The sequence below is a fragment of the Mastomys coucha genome, unplaced genomic scaffold, assembly GCF_008632895.1.
Source record: "Mastomys coucha isolate ucsf_1 unplaced genomic scaffold, UCSF_Mcou_1 pScaffold9, whole genome shotgun sequence".
In the NCBI taxonomy this organism is placed as follows: Eukaryota; Metazoa; Chordata; class Mammalia; order Rodentia; family Muridae; genus Mastomys; species Mastomys coucha.
Window position 1 is genome coordinate 19,895,040 of NW_022196915.1, and position 12,236 is coordinate 19,907,275.

General features: G+C 43.6%; 1 protein-coding gene across 5 annotated transcripts in view; it reads left to right on the plus strand.

Moving 5' to 3' along the window:
* Arhgap22 (Rho GTPase activating protein 22) overlaps positions 1-12,236 on the plus strand; it is a 153,005-nt gene that overhangs the window by 44,681 nt on the left and 96,088 nt on the right. For all 5 annotated transcript variants that reach the window (XM_031361769.1, XM_031361767.1, XM_031361772.1 and 2 more), the window contains exon 2: positions 6,748-6,947. In XM_031361769.1, the coding sequence (XP_031217629.1) occupies positions 6,748-6,947 (200 nt within the window). The remainder of the gene's footprint in view (positions 1-6,747; positions 6,948-12,236) is intronic.

Genomic DNA, 12,236 nt, shown 5'->3' on the forward strand with positions numbered 1-12,236 from the left:
GGGAGGGAGGACAGAAGAAGAGAGAGAAAGAGAGGGGGCAATGTCCTGTTGTGTGTAGAGAGCCTCTAACTTTAAGGAGGTAAAGGCTACCACCCTCCCCAGGCCTAGCTTGCTTCAGGCCTGCTCCAACTCCAGTCAGTTCTGAAGCTTTAGCTCCTCAGTACCGCCTGATTCAAGGCCTGGTTACAGAACTCAATAAATTAATTAAAGGAAGTGCTGAAAACAAGAACAGTGATTATTAATAAATCATACCCATGGCCATTTTCCTTGTGAGAAGCTCCACGGGTCTGATAAGTAATATCTACATGATTGATCATCTGGGGAAAAAAACCTATGCTGGTTTGGTAGTCAACATGGCCTGTGCAAGAAGAGCCTCTCTGGGAAACTGTAGGGCTTTGGAGTCGGTTCCCCCTTCCTGGAATGTGGCTTCCGGAAGGCCTGCTGTCTATTACCTGAGGGCTGTGACAATCAGGGTAAAAATCTCTCCCTTCTTAGTGTTGACATGTCAAGGGCCGCACATGCAAACAGCATGCATACCAGCCACATAACCACTTATTGCCCATGTCCCCAGGCTTGGCATCCATGGGTCTGTGCCCATCTTCCCTAGCATCTGTAGACCTCTTCCAGTGTACTCAGGAGAGTCCATCTATGCTGATTAGTGTCTGAGACTGTTGAGTTCCTGCTGTGAACTGCCCTGCTCAGATTGCTAGAGTAGGAAGAGAAGGTGGATGTCTGGTAGAACAAGAAAGCATCGGATTCTGCTGTAACAGAATGTAAAAGAGAGAGCCATGAATACAGCTGAAAGATATTCCGTGGCTTCAGGGCCCCACTTCAGGCCCCAAAGGGGTCTATGCCATCTTCTGTAGAAGTATGGAAGGTTTATGGTGCCTCTTGCAGATTACCTGGAGAGACATAGAATTCAAAATGGACAGTGGAGACCAAGCCAACTCACCTACACAAGAGAGTCCTCACTCACAGAACCACAACTGACTGCCAAGCCTTCAGTTAGAAATATCAGGCAATCAAAACACAAAATCCATGTATGTATTTGATGACTTAATTTTAATGAAAAATTTAAAAAAAAAAACTATTTAGAGATGTGCATTAAATTGAGAGCCTAAAAAGAAAACTGAGTATCCAGAGGGGTACCCCTGTCCCCTCTGCTCCTGGGTACTTTCTCAGATCTTACCAGAATACTGACATCACGTTTGCTGTCTTCTCATCATGCACATCATCATCATCTCATAAGAGCCACATCAGCCAGTATCTGTCTAATCCAGCCCTGCTATGCCTGGCCAGCTTGAGCTGATGTAAGGTCAGGGGAGAGAACAACCATGAGAACAGAAGCATCCCTCCTGATAGTTGACGCAATTCTACCAGGCACAACCTCTTTCTGCCTCATCAGGAGCCCAGCCCAGCCCCAATTAGACAAAACATTTCTTCCAGGTATGTGTCCTCCAAGGCAGGACCACTAAACTAGGAAAGCAGAAACCCCAGGCAAGATGTACCACCAGATGTCAGGAAACAGAAGGGCACCTTTCCAGGACCATGAGAGCTAAGACTTCAGGACAGCAGCTGTTCTCCCCATCAAGAGTGATGAGTTAGATGGGCAAACAGAATGAGCAGGCATCTCCTACTGGTAGCAAACCCTAGCAGGAATCCCAATTGATTAAACATTCAGAATAAGAGAACTAATAGTATCATTTTGCACATAATAAGTTCTGGAGTATGAATGCTCAAAGTATGATCTGCAGCACTGGTGGTCATGGGAAAAGTGGTGTGCCAGTCCAACCTGTGTGGCAAAATATAGCCATTCACCTTTTTGAGGAAGCAGTATATGAGGGTGCTGAAAGTGCCAATAGCCATAGAAAGATTTCTATTCATCTATGGGCCTCCTGCTGGTTGCACAGATTCAGGAAGCACATTATCCATGGAGGTACTCACCCTACTATTTCCTTTATCAATATCATCATCGCTATAGTTACCAGTCACTAGGCTGGTTGATGTGCCAAGCACTCAACAAGGTTTGACAATCTCTCCTTCTCTGTGCTAGCTTTTCCTTCTTCCACTTACTGTGCAGCAAGTATTATAGTCCTACACAGAGTGGAGTTACTGACCTGTAGAGTATGAGAGAGTTGACAGTTCTGACCCCGAGTTAAACCCAAGTCTTTGTCCAAAGTCTGTATTTCTTCAACTAGACCTCATGACATGGTTGCTAATATCTATTATTAACTTGACAAGTTCTAGACTCAACAGACTAGACTCTGGGCATGCCTGTGATGAAGTCTCTGGATGTAGTTCTTTGAGGTGGGAAAACCCATTCTAAATGTCAACAGCCCCATTCTACTGACTAAGGTCCTAGCTTGAACATAAAGGAGAAAGTAAGCTAATCACCAGCATTCACCTTTTTCTATTCCCTGAGTGCAGGTGCAATATGACCAGTTGCCTCAGACTTTACTGCTTTGACTTACTTTGACTGTACCATCAAACTGTGTACCAGAGTAACTTTCCTTCCTTCCTTCCTTATGTTGCTTTTGTCAGGTACCTTGTCAACAAGTAAAGTAACTCATACAGAAACTTGGTACCAGGAGTGGGGTTGTTGCTGTGATATAAAGTGGTTTTTAGGCCCTGGAGGTAGTAAGGCCCTAGTATGCTGTGAGGAGAGCTTAATGGGTGATTCAGGTGAGTGATGGGAAAGCCAGATGCTGAGAGAAACACCAACGATGTGTGTTTTAGGGAGGATAAGACCCTTGGGAACTGGGCTGGAAGCCACTCAAGATATATTCTGGAAAATAATTTGGCTACACTCTGCCCATATCCTGAAAACTTCAGTGATGCAGAATGCAAAAATAATAGACTGATTTGTTTGATGAAGGAAATTTCAAGACAGGATAACATTCAAGTTATATCATGGTTACTGTTCACTTCTCCAGGTTTACAGGAAGAGAAAGAAACAAGTGTGTGTGTGGAGGGGAATACAAAAACAAAACAAAACAAAACAAAAACGTGCTGTTTGTCAGGGAAAAGAGAAAGTGTAAAATTTCAGATGTGGCAGGAACTGAAAAGCAGCTATGATTGTTGAAAAGATTATCATCACGTCTCTATTCTAGACCAAATATATCAGAGGCTCTGACTTCTTGTACAAATCTAAATTAATTTCAGAGGAGAGAGCCTGAACTGAAAATGCCACTTGAGGGGGTCATAGAAGTTTGTGCCAAGGTTCCAGATGGCTGCTGAAGCTACACAATGTGTAGCAGGGTTGTAGTTTCTGCAGTAAGTCTGTAGTTTCTGCAGTAAGTTTCTGAAGGTAAAACCTATGTTGAAATGGAGATCTGAGAATTTTGGAGATATTACGATCACAAAAGATCTGTTAAGAAAAAGTGCAGGCACAGACTGAAACTGGTCAAGAGAGATATGGCAGAGCGTGAGGTATAAGGCTTCCCATGCTCTTTGATGCCTAGATGGTTCATTATGAGTCCCAACACTCAACAGGGAGCTACAGGGTTTGATGTTTTCCCTACTGCATTTTGGTCTTGCTATGGTCCAGTCTTTACTTGCTATATCTTCACTTCACCATTTGAGAATATTTATTCTGTACCATTGTGCAGTGGATGTGAGTAACTTGTTTCTGATGTTATAGGGTTTCACAGTAAAAAGATTTCCCTAGTCTTAGAAGATACTCTGTGCTTGCACTTTTGATGTGTTAGAACTGTTGAAAATTTATGAGTAGGTTTGAAGTTTGACTGAATGCATTTTTCATTATGAGAAAGACATGAGTCTATGAGGGTAAGGGGTGGAAGATTATAGCTTTACCAGAATATCTTTTGGTGTCAGGTTGACAAGGTATGGAATTTTGATGACTAATATCAAATGTCAACTTGACAAGATCTAGGAGCACATAGATGTCTATGAAGGAGTTCCCAGATGGGTTAACTGAGGTGGGAAGACCAACCTTAAATCTAGGTGTCACCAATCAATGGACTGTGGTCCTAGACTAGGTAAAAAATGAAAACTGAGCATCACACCAGCATCCATTACCTCTGCTTTCTGACTAAGAGTATAACGTGACCAACTGACTATCTCAAGCCCCTGCTGCCATGCCTTTCCCCACTGTATTAGTCAGGGTTTTGTAGAGAAACAGAACGTATAGTTGAATCTAGTGTATAGAAAGGGGGGTTATTAGAATGGTTTACAGGCTGTGTGTAGTCCAGATACTCCAAAAAAGGCTGCCTATCAATGGAAGGTCCAAAAATCCAGTAGTTGTTCTGTCCATGAGGTTGGATGGCTCAGCTCATCTTTAGTATACTTCAGAATTCCAAAGAAGTATGCTCTAATGCCAGGGAAGGAATGGATTTGCCATCAAGAGTGAGAGCAAGCAGGCAAGAATAAAGCCAGTGTCCTTCTTGCACATTCTTTATATAGTTTTATGGTAGAAGATGTGACCCAGATTAAAAGATAGGTTTTCCCATCTCAAAAGATCTGGATTAAATATTTATTTTCATACCTCAAAGATCTGGATGAGAAGTGAGTCTTGACATCCACTACAGATGATGTAATTAAGAAGAAAATCCCTCACAGATGTGCCCAGCCATTTGAGTTTTAGTTAATTCCAGATGTAGTCAAGTTGACAACCAAGAATGGCCATCATAAGTCTACCCCTTGTCACCTTGACACATAATTATATCTCCTATGACATGATTAATTCCCAAGTGTAAGTAATAACCAGGTTATAATAATGCTTAAACATTGGTTGTATAACAATCCCATGTATAATTGCTAATGAATTTATATATTTAATCAGGCTATAATTACCCCTGACATGATATAACTATCCTTCATACAACCACAAATGCATTATAAATTTAGGATATATAGCAATATTTCTTGAGGACACTTTTTACTCAAACTTAAATGTGATAACCACTGATAATCTCTTTATTGATGTTATATTATGAGATAAAGAAAACAAATACCTATACAAACACATACTTAACAAAATATGACAGGAATACTCATGTCAGTTATAATCCTCATTTCTGCAGTTGGTCACATAGTATTTATAATTACCATCTTCTACTACTCATTTATGTTTTCTTCACCCTTAGCAAAAATCTCAACAGGTCTTGGCTCTGTTCCTGGAGAAGTGACCCATTCCTCCATTCCTGATGGGTCTGTGCCCTTTGTCATCATGCCTGGATTAGTCTGAAGAGATATCTGAGGAGTGCATAGCATATGATAGCACCAAGAGAAACCCTAAAGAATCTCCTACACTCCAGACATAATCTTTCTTACCCCCCATTCAATTTCCCCTTGTAATCTGGATCAATCACCCCTCCTAACACTGTTATTCATTTCTTAGCCTGTTGGCTAAAGGACATCAGAAGCCCAAAATAGCCATGAGGAAGTCTGAGTTTTCAGTTCAATGGAATGTTTGTGTGGCTCCCCCACTCTGGAACCAAAAGTTCTAGGCCAGCAGAACTTAAGATTGCAGGAACAGGAAGCAAACATTTTCCTAGTGGTCACTAAGAATGATAGAGAGTGGAACTATTTTCTTTTCCACCCCTTGATTTCTGGACCCAGGTGTGTCAATCCTGAGTATGGGAGAAACTGTACCATATATTAGATGCTAATTCAAAGCATATACTACCTTCTGAAGAACCCTGCTCTACCTCTCTGCCCTAGAAGCAGGCTGCTGCTGCCCAGTTGGCACTATAATTGGCTGTAATCATGTCTTTAAAAGGTCTTTCCATTTTTCTATTACATAAAAGAGCTGCTTCAAGATAGTGGGGAACATGGTAATACCAGTGGATTCCATGATTGTGCACCAATTGTCACACTTCTCAGGCTATGAGTTGAGTTGTTTGGTCAGAAGCAATACTGTGTGGAATATCATGATGGTGGATAAGGCATTCTGTAAGTCCATGGATGGTGGTTTTTTCAGAAGCATTATGTTCAGGAAAGGCAAATCCATACCCAGACAGATTAGTGTTTTTAAACTTTGATCAAGGGAAGTGTATGTTGATTCTGCATCAAGCGGTACAGGAGACCTAGGCCCAGCAGCCAGATGGGAACAAGGGTGCAGATGCATCTGAAATACAACCCTACCATGTTCAGCTCTGTGCCTAGGACTGCTAGGAGTTGGAAGTGGCTGTGTCATGGGAAAGTGCTAAGCTGTGCTGCACCTAACCACTCTTCAGATGTCTCTTCAGTTTCTCTGGAGAAACTCATTGTCTGGGATCTCTATTGTCCCTTAACATAGGAGCGAGCATAGAGACAGCCCAATTACTCAATAAGCCAAAATACCACTGAGACAAGGCTGGCAAGATCAGTAGCAATGGCCAAGGGATGGCTCTTTTGAATTGAGTCTTAGAGATAGAGTAGAAATTCACCAGCAACCAAGGCTAAGATCTGAATGTCTGGAGAGTGGTATGGAAGATAAGCCAGTCATAAGGAATTATAATCCCTGGAAAGGACATATCCATAAGGAATAAACCTGAAGAAGTAGAGAATCTTGGGTCTTAGTAACAGAGCAGAATCTAATGAAGGAGGGTTATATACCTCCCTCCAAGTACATCAACCCAGGCTGCTTCTGAGTTGTCCAGGCAAATATCCTGGAAATTGAAGGGGAACGTGAATCTAACTTGCATTGCCAGCTTGAACCCTAGGCCTTGGTGCCAGGATAGCCGAGGTTCCAGGATGGGGTAATGACCTTATTCTCCACACTCACTGTGTGTTCTTGCCTTCTAGCTCGCTCCAAGAGCCTGGTGATGGGGGAACAAAGCAGGAGCCCAGGGAGGCCCCTGGTCCCCCACAAGCTGGGCCCTGTACTCAAGGCCGGCTGGCTGAGGAAGCAGAGGAGCATCATGAAGAACTGGCAGCAGCGATGGTTTGTGTTACGTGGGGATCAGCTCTTCTACTACAAAGACAAAGATGAAAGCAAGCCCCAGGTGAGGCATGAAGGTCTCGGGTCCCATGGGTGTTATGCTGGGATAAGGGAGGGTAAGTTCAATGTGTATGTAGAAGGAAGACCAGTAATCAAGTCTGGTTCTTAACTCCATGTGTGTTCCCACATCACAGCTTGTTTTTCTAAACATACCTTCAACTTCCAAAATGAAATGTTTCCTTTTGACGTTGGTAGAGTCCATCCCTGCCTGGCTTAAGAAACAGTATTTCCTATGTTCGGCTCAGTTCTTCCGTGCGTCCACTAAGGCACACTTTCACACATTTCATTCCCATTATCCGGGAAAAATGGCTTCCAGACCAATTTACCCTTACCCTAAAGTCTGAATCGCTCTGAAGCTTTATGTCTGATGCCTTTGCCTCAAAAGGGGGTCTTCTCTGTGCTACTGGGGACCTCCCTATCTTGAGGTATACATACAATATCTGTCCTTCCACCAACACATGACTAAGTTCACTCACTCAGAGCAACTAGTGGCTTCGTCTGTCATACCTGGCCTCATCACAGACAGATGATGTAGATACCAAAACAGAACTTTGCACAGAGCACCTTCCAAGAGATTAGGATTAGGGTGATCTAATCCCTGGGAAAGGTAAAGCCAGAACCCTGTCACCAGGGCCTCTGCGCCTGTGCATTGAACGTCTATTGATCAGCAGTATTTTTTATTATATCTATATTGAACATGTGCACATCTTCTTCTTTCTTTTCTTTTTTTGTCATCAACTGCTAGAGAATATACAAGTACAATAACTACTTACATTTAGATCGCACCAGGTATTATAGAAACCTGTGGCCGGGCAGTGGTGGCGCACGCCTTTAATCCCAGCACTTGGGAGGCAGAGGCAGGTGGATTTCTGAGTTCGAGGCCAGCCTGGTCTACAGAGTGAGTTCTAGGACAGCCAGGGCTACACAGAGAAACCCTGTCTCGAAAAACCAAAAAAAAAAAAGAAAAAAGAAAAAAAAAGAAAGAAAAAAAAAGAAACCTGTGGATGATTTCAAATTTATGGAAGGGTATGCAAAGGTTACATGTGAATAAATGTGTCATTTTACAGCAGATCTTTTTTATTTATAAAGAGTTCTGAAACTAACCCTGTAGTTAGTGTGAGGTAGCCACTATGTTTCTTGAGGGAGGGGTACATATGAGATAGTAGGAACCATGTCCCAAGCTGTACTCCATATCAGCGCTCTAAGTTGGAAAGGACGCTCAGACTACTTCATTCAAAGTCAGATCACAGAGCCTTGGTAGGACAGGAGACAGTGAATCTCAGTGGTGCCCACAGCCTCAGAAAGACAGTGTTTCATGTGAGCAAGATGTGGACCTGGGTGCAGGAGAATGTCAAGTTCAAAGTAAGAAAATGATGTTTCACACCTGTATGAAGTCATCTGAGAATGTGAGAACTGCCAGTTTGGTTCGTTTGTATCTCTTCCATGTCCCCAACACTTGCTTTAATAGAAATGGGGATGAGGTCAGGCTTCACGTCACAGCCTGTGGTGACAGAAGGAGTCAACTCCAAGTTAATGATTTGGTGCCTACACGTCAAGCATTCCGATGGTAATCCTGCTTTCTATTCTGTGGTAGTTATGTTACCTTGCCTTCCCAAAACATATTTGCACTCAAAATGAAAAAGTATTGCTTAGTGATGAGAATGAGCTTAATCCACTGAACCATATACTAATGGCTACTATGGTACACTTTATGTCATGCCAATTTTACAATAAAGATAAATGTACAAATACATAGAACTGCTTTAGGAAGGTGACCACATAGGTAACAGCACAAATGGAAATTAGGTAGGACAAAACTCATGAGTGTGGACCAAACTGCAGTTAATAGGATGTAGACAGCTCCAGTACAAATTGGGAAATCCTGCTCTCATTCAGCTTTATAAAACAGGGAGGCGTGTCCTGCGCTCAGGGAAGCAGATGAGGACTCTGGAGTCTATGGATCTGAAATGGACCTGAATTCCATCCAGCATGCTAACTGTACAACTTGGGGCAGCCACTTCACCCTTTTTCAACCTAGGCTTTATTTACAAAATGGGGCAAAATTGCCTACATGACAGGGATGAGTTTAGGATTAAATTGCAAAATAGCTCTATAACAAAGGGTCTGTCTCCGCTCACTGAATTGAACCTGAACCTGTGTGTTCAAACTCTGCTTTCACCTTCCTCCCTTCCAGCCCCACTCATCCCTCTCCTCCAGGGATGTGGCACAGGACTGTTTTCCTTTTGGCCTCCTTGACCCATCAATAGTGTTTCTTAACTGACCTATCGAATGGGATCAATCATTCTGACTTCATGACAAAAATTACCAGAACGTCCCAACCATGCACTGGGCTCCTGCTGTCATCCGCAGCTCTGCTGGGCTTGCAATGCTTCCTTCTGGAAGCTTAGCACGTGATGTTAAGTGATGCTAGGTGTTGACAGCCCTGAGGTCACTCACCTGGTGAAGATCCCTCTACTCCAAGTTCCCCCATGTGTTCCTTGTAGTGAGCCCTTCCTCCAACCAGATGACTTTAGAGCATGTCTGTCTTAGAATTCCCTATTGCTACCATCTCTTCCAGAACTTGATAGCTTCTAATGTGAACAGCTAATTAAATGGTGGTAATGCATACCCTAGACGTTGACCTGGATGCATCAGTTGCCCTTATACCCAACCCAGGTCAGACCAGGTTTTTCATCTTCAGGGAGATGGTGCATCTGTGAAAGGAGCCACCATACCCTGACAGATACCAGCCTCTGCTCAAAGCTCCTCTTGTGACTCTTTAGGTCTGTTGACACTCCCAAGGAATTGGGATATTATCATACTCCTAACCACCTTTTCATAACAAACTCTGCTGTGCTATACAGGTTCCCAATCTCAAGGCCACTATTAGCCCAATGTGGCATTTAGCTGCTATAGTGTGATCTCAAACTGCTGTTACGGTCAACCCACAGATCTCTACTTAATTTCATGAAGTGCATGTAATAGAATAATTCTCAGTATCTGGTTCCTGGAAAATATGCTCTGTTCACTGTTCATAGTGACAGCATGGCCCGGAAGTCAGTACCCCCCTCAGCAGACAGCCTGTCCCAGCTATTATAATTGTCAGAAAAGGGCACATCCAACTGTCTGTGATGTTCCCCAGAGCTCAGGAGTCATGATAAGCATCAGTCATAGCCCATGTCTTTACTCTCTCTTAAAGCTTTAATCTCTTCTCCTCTGCCCTTCTCAAGCCAGGGACCCCAGCCACAGACAGCATAGATATGAGGCAAGTGGCTTGCCTGAGCTCAGAAAGAAAAGGCCAGGCAGAGGTGTTTTCCAGAGCCTGACATCTGCTCACATCCCTCCAGCCTTCTCCAGAACATGCTCCGGAGCGGCTTTCTTCTTCTTCTTCTTCTTCTTCTTCTTCTTCTTCTTCTTCTTCTTCTTCTTCTTCTTCTTCTTCTTCTTCTTCTTCTTCTTCTTCTTCTTCTCCTTCTTCTTCTTCAGATGTAGTTTACTTCTGCTTGAATATTTTCTCGTGGTCTGAAGCTTCTTCACCTTCTTTGGTGACCTGCTCCACTCATTTCCATTACTTCGTGTCTCAGTTAGGGTTTTACTGCTGTGAACAGACACCATAATCAAGAACTCTTATAAGAACAACATTTAATTGGACTGTCTTACAAGTTCAGAGGCTCAGTCCATTATCATCGAGGCAGAAGCATGACAGTGTTCGGTCAGGCATGGTGTGGGAGGAGCTGAGAGTTCTGTATCTTGTTGCAAAGGCAAATGACAGACTCCTCAGGCAGCTAGGAGGAGGGTCTCAAAGCCCACATTCACAGTGACACACTGCCTCCAACAAGGCCACACCTCCCAATAGTGCCACTCCCTGGCCCAAACATTTAAATCACTACACTTGAGTACTTACTTTAGTTATCTAAGGCCTTTAACTGTGAGTTTCTTGGCACTGAGTAGAAATGGACCAGGATGAAAATGGTAAGTATAATCTCCAAAACGTGAGAAAATCAATAATGCTAGAGAAAGAGTCCAAAGCAAGCCACAGGACAGCAAGAGTAGGTGCTGACATTTCAGCACTCATAATAAGTAAGAATAAACTAAATTTGTCTGCCTCATAAATGCCAGGAAGTTCAGTGAGATTTGGCTTAAAACGAGAAGACAAAACAAGCAAAAGAATGGGGGAAATATACACCAGTTACTTTGAACAAAAAAGAAAGCAGGCCAGGCATTTAGAAAAACCGGACTCTGTGGTGGGAATGCATACTTCAAAATTCCTTCCTAGTTAATGAAAGATAAAGTAAAATCCAACCTTCTGGGTGAGGGCAACAGATTTAGAAAATCTAATTTGGCTGTTTCAACTCCCTGAACCTCCCTAGGAAGTTACAAACATGTCTGATCAGAGTGAAGAGGAGAGAGACACCCTCTGCTGCAGGAGCAGGCTGGCCAGAAGCAGCTGAGATAGCTGGCTGACCCGGATTCCAGGCAGGGCTGAAGTCTCTGGCAACACAGGAGTCTCTGGCTTGCAGACCAGTCCTAACAGGCTGAACGGGCAGCGCTTGATATGGAGGAAGAGGAACAAAGACTGAGAGCTAGGTTGAGAGCCAGCTTCAAAAGCGATCAGAGGATTGGGGTGGCAGCTCAGTCAGGTGCTGTGACAGGAGCATGGGGGCCTGAGGTCAATGCCCAGGACCACCATGAAAGACAGCACATACCTGAGACCCAGGGCCTTGCTAGGCAGCCGGTCCAGCTGAGTCAGAGAGCTAGCTCCAGCTCCAGGCTCCGTGAAAGACTCTCAAAAAATTTGGTGAAAAGTGACTGAGGAAGATCTTTTGGACATCAGCTTCTGTCCTGAGCATACACACACACAGCTGGACACATGCACATATACACATGCACATATTCATAAGATGTACACAAGTGTAAAACACATGCCCATTAGACTTCCTCAATGGCACTATGTGTAAGATCACACACACACACACACACACACACACATTCAGCCCCTGGGAAAAGGTGGTAGGCAGGGTATCACTTTGAGACTAAGGATCAGCTCTAAGTGAGAGCACTATGTTCCTCCGCCTCAGTATTCACTTCATATTTAGCTTCTAGGCCCTTCAGTTAGAAGCAGCCTCTTCTCTGGTTAGAGAGGAAACTTTCAGGGCTTGCTAGGGCCATGACCCATGTGGAAGACATCACTCTTTGAGTACTCAGCACCTTAGAGGTAAAGGGCTGGATGGCAAATGTAACATGAATAAGAACAGGAAGGAGAGGGAGGAGGAGGAGGAGGAGGAGGAGGAGG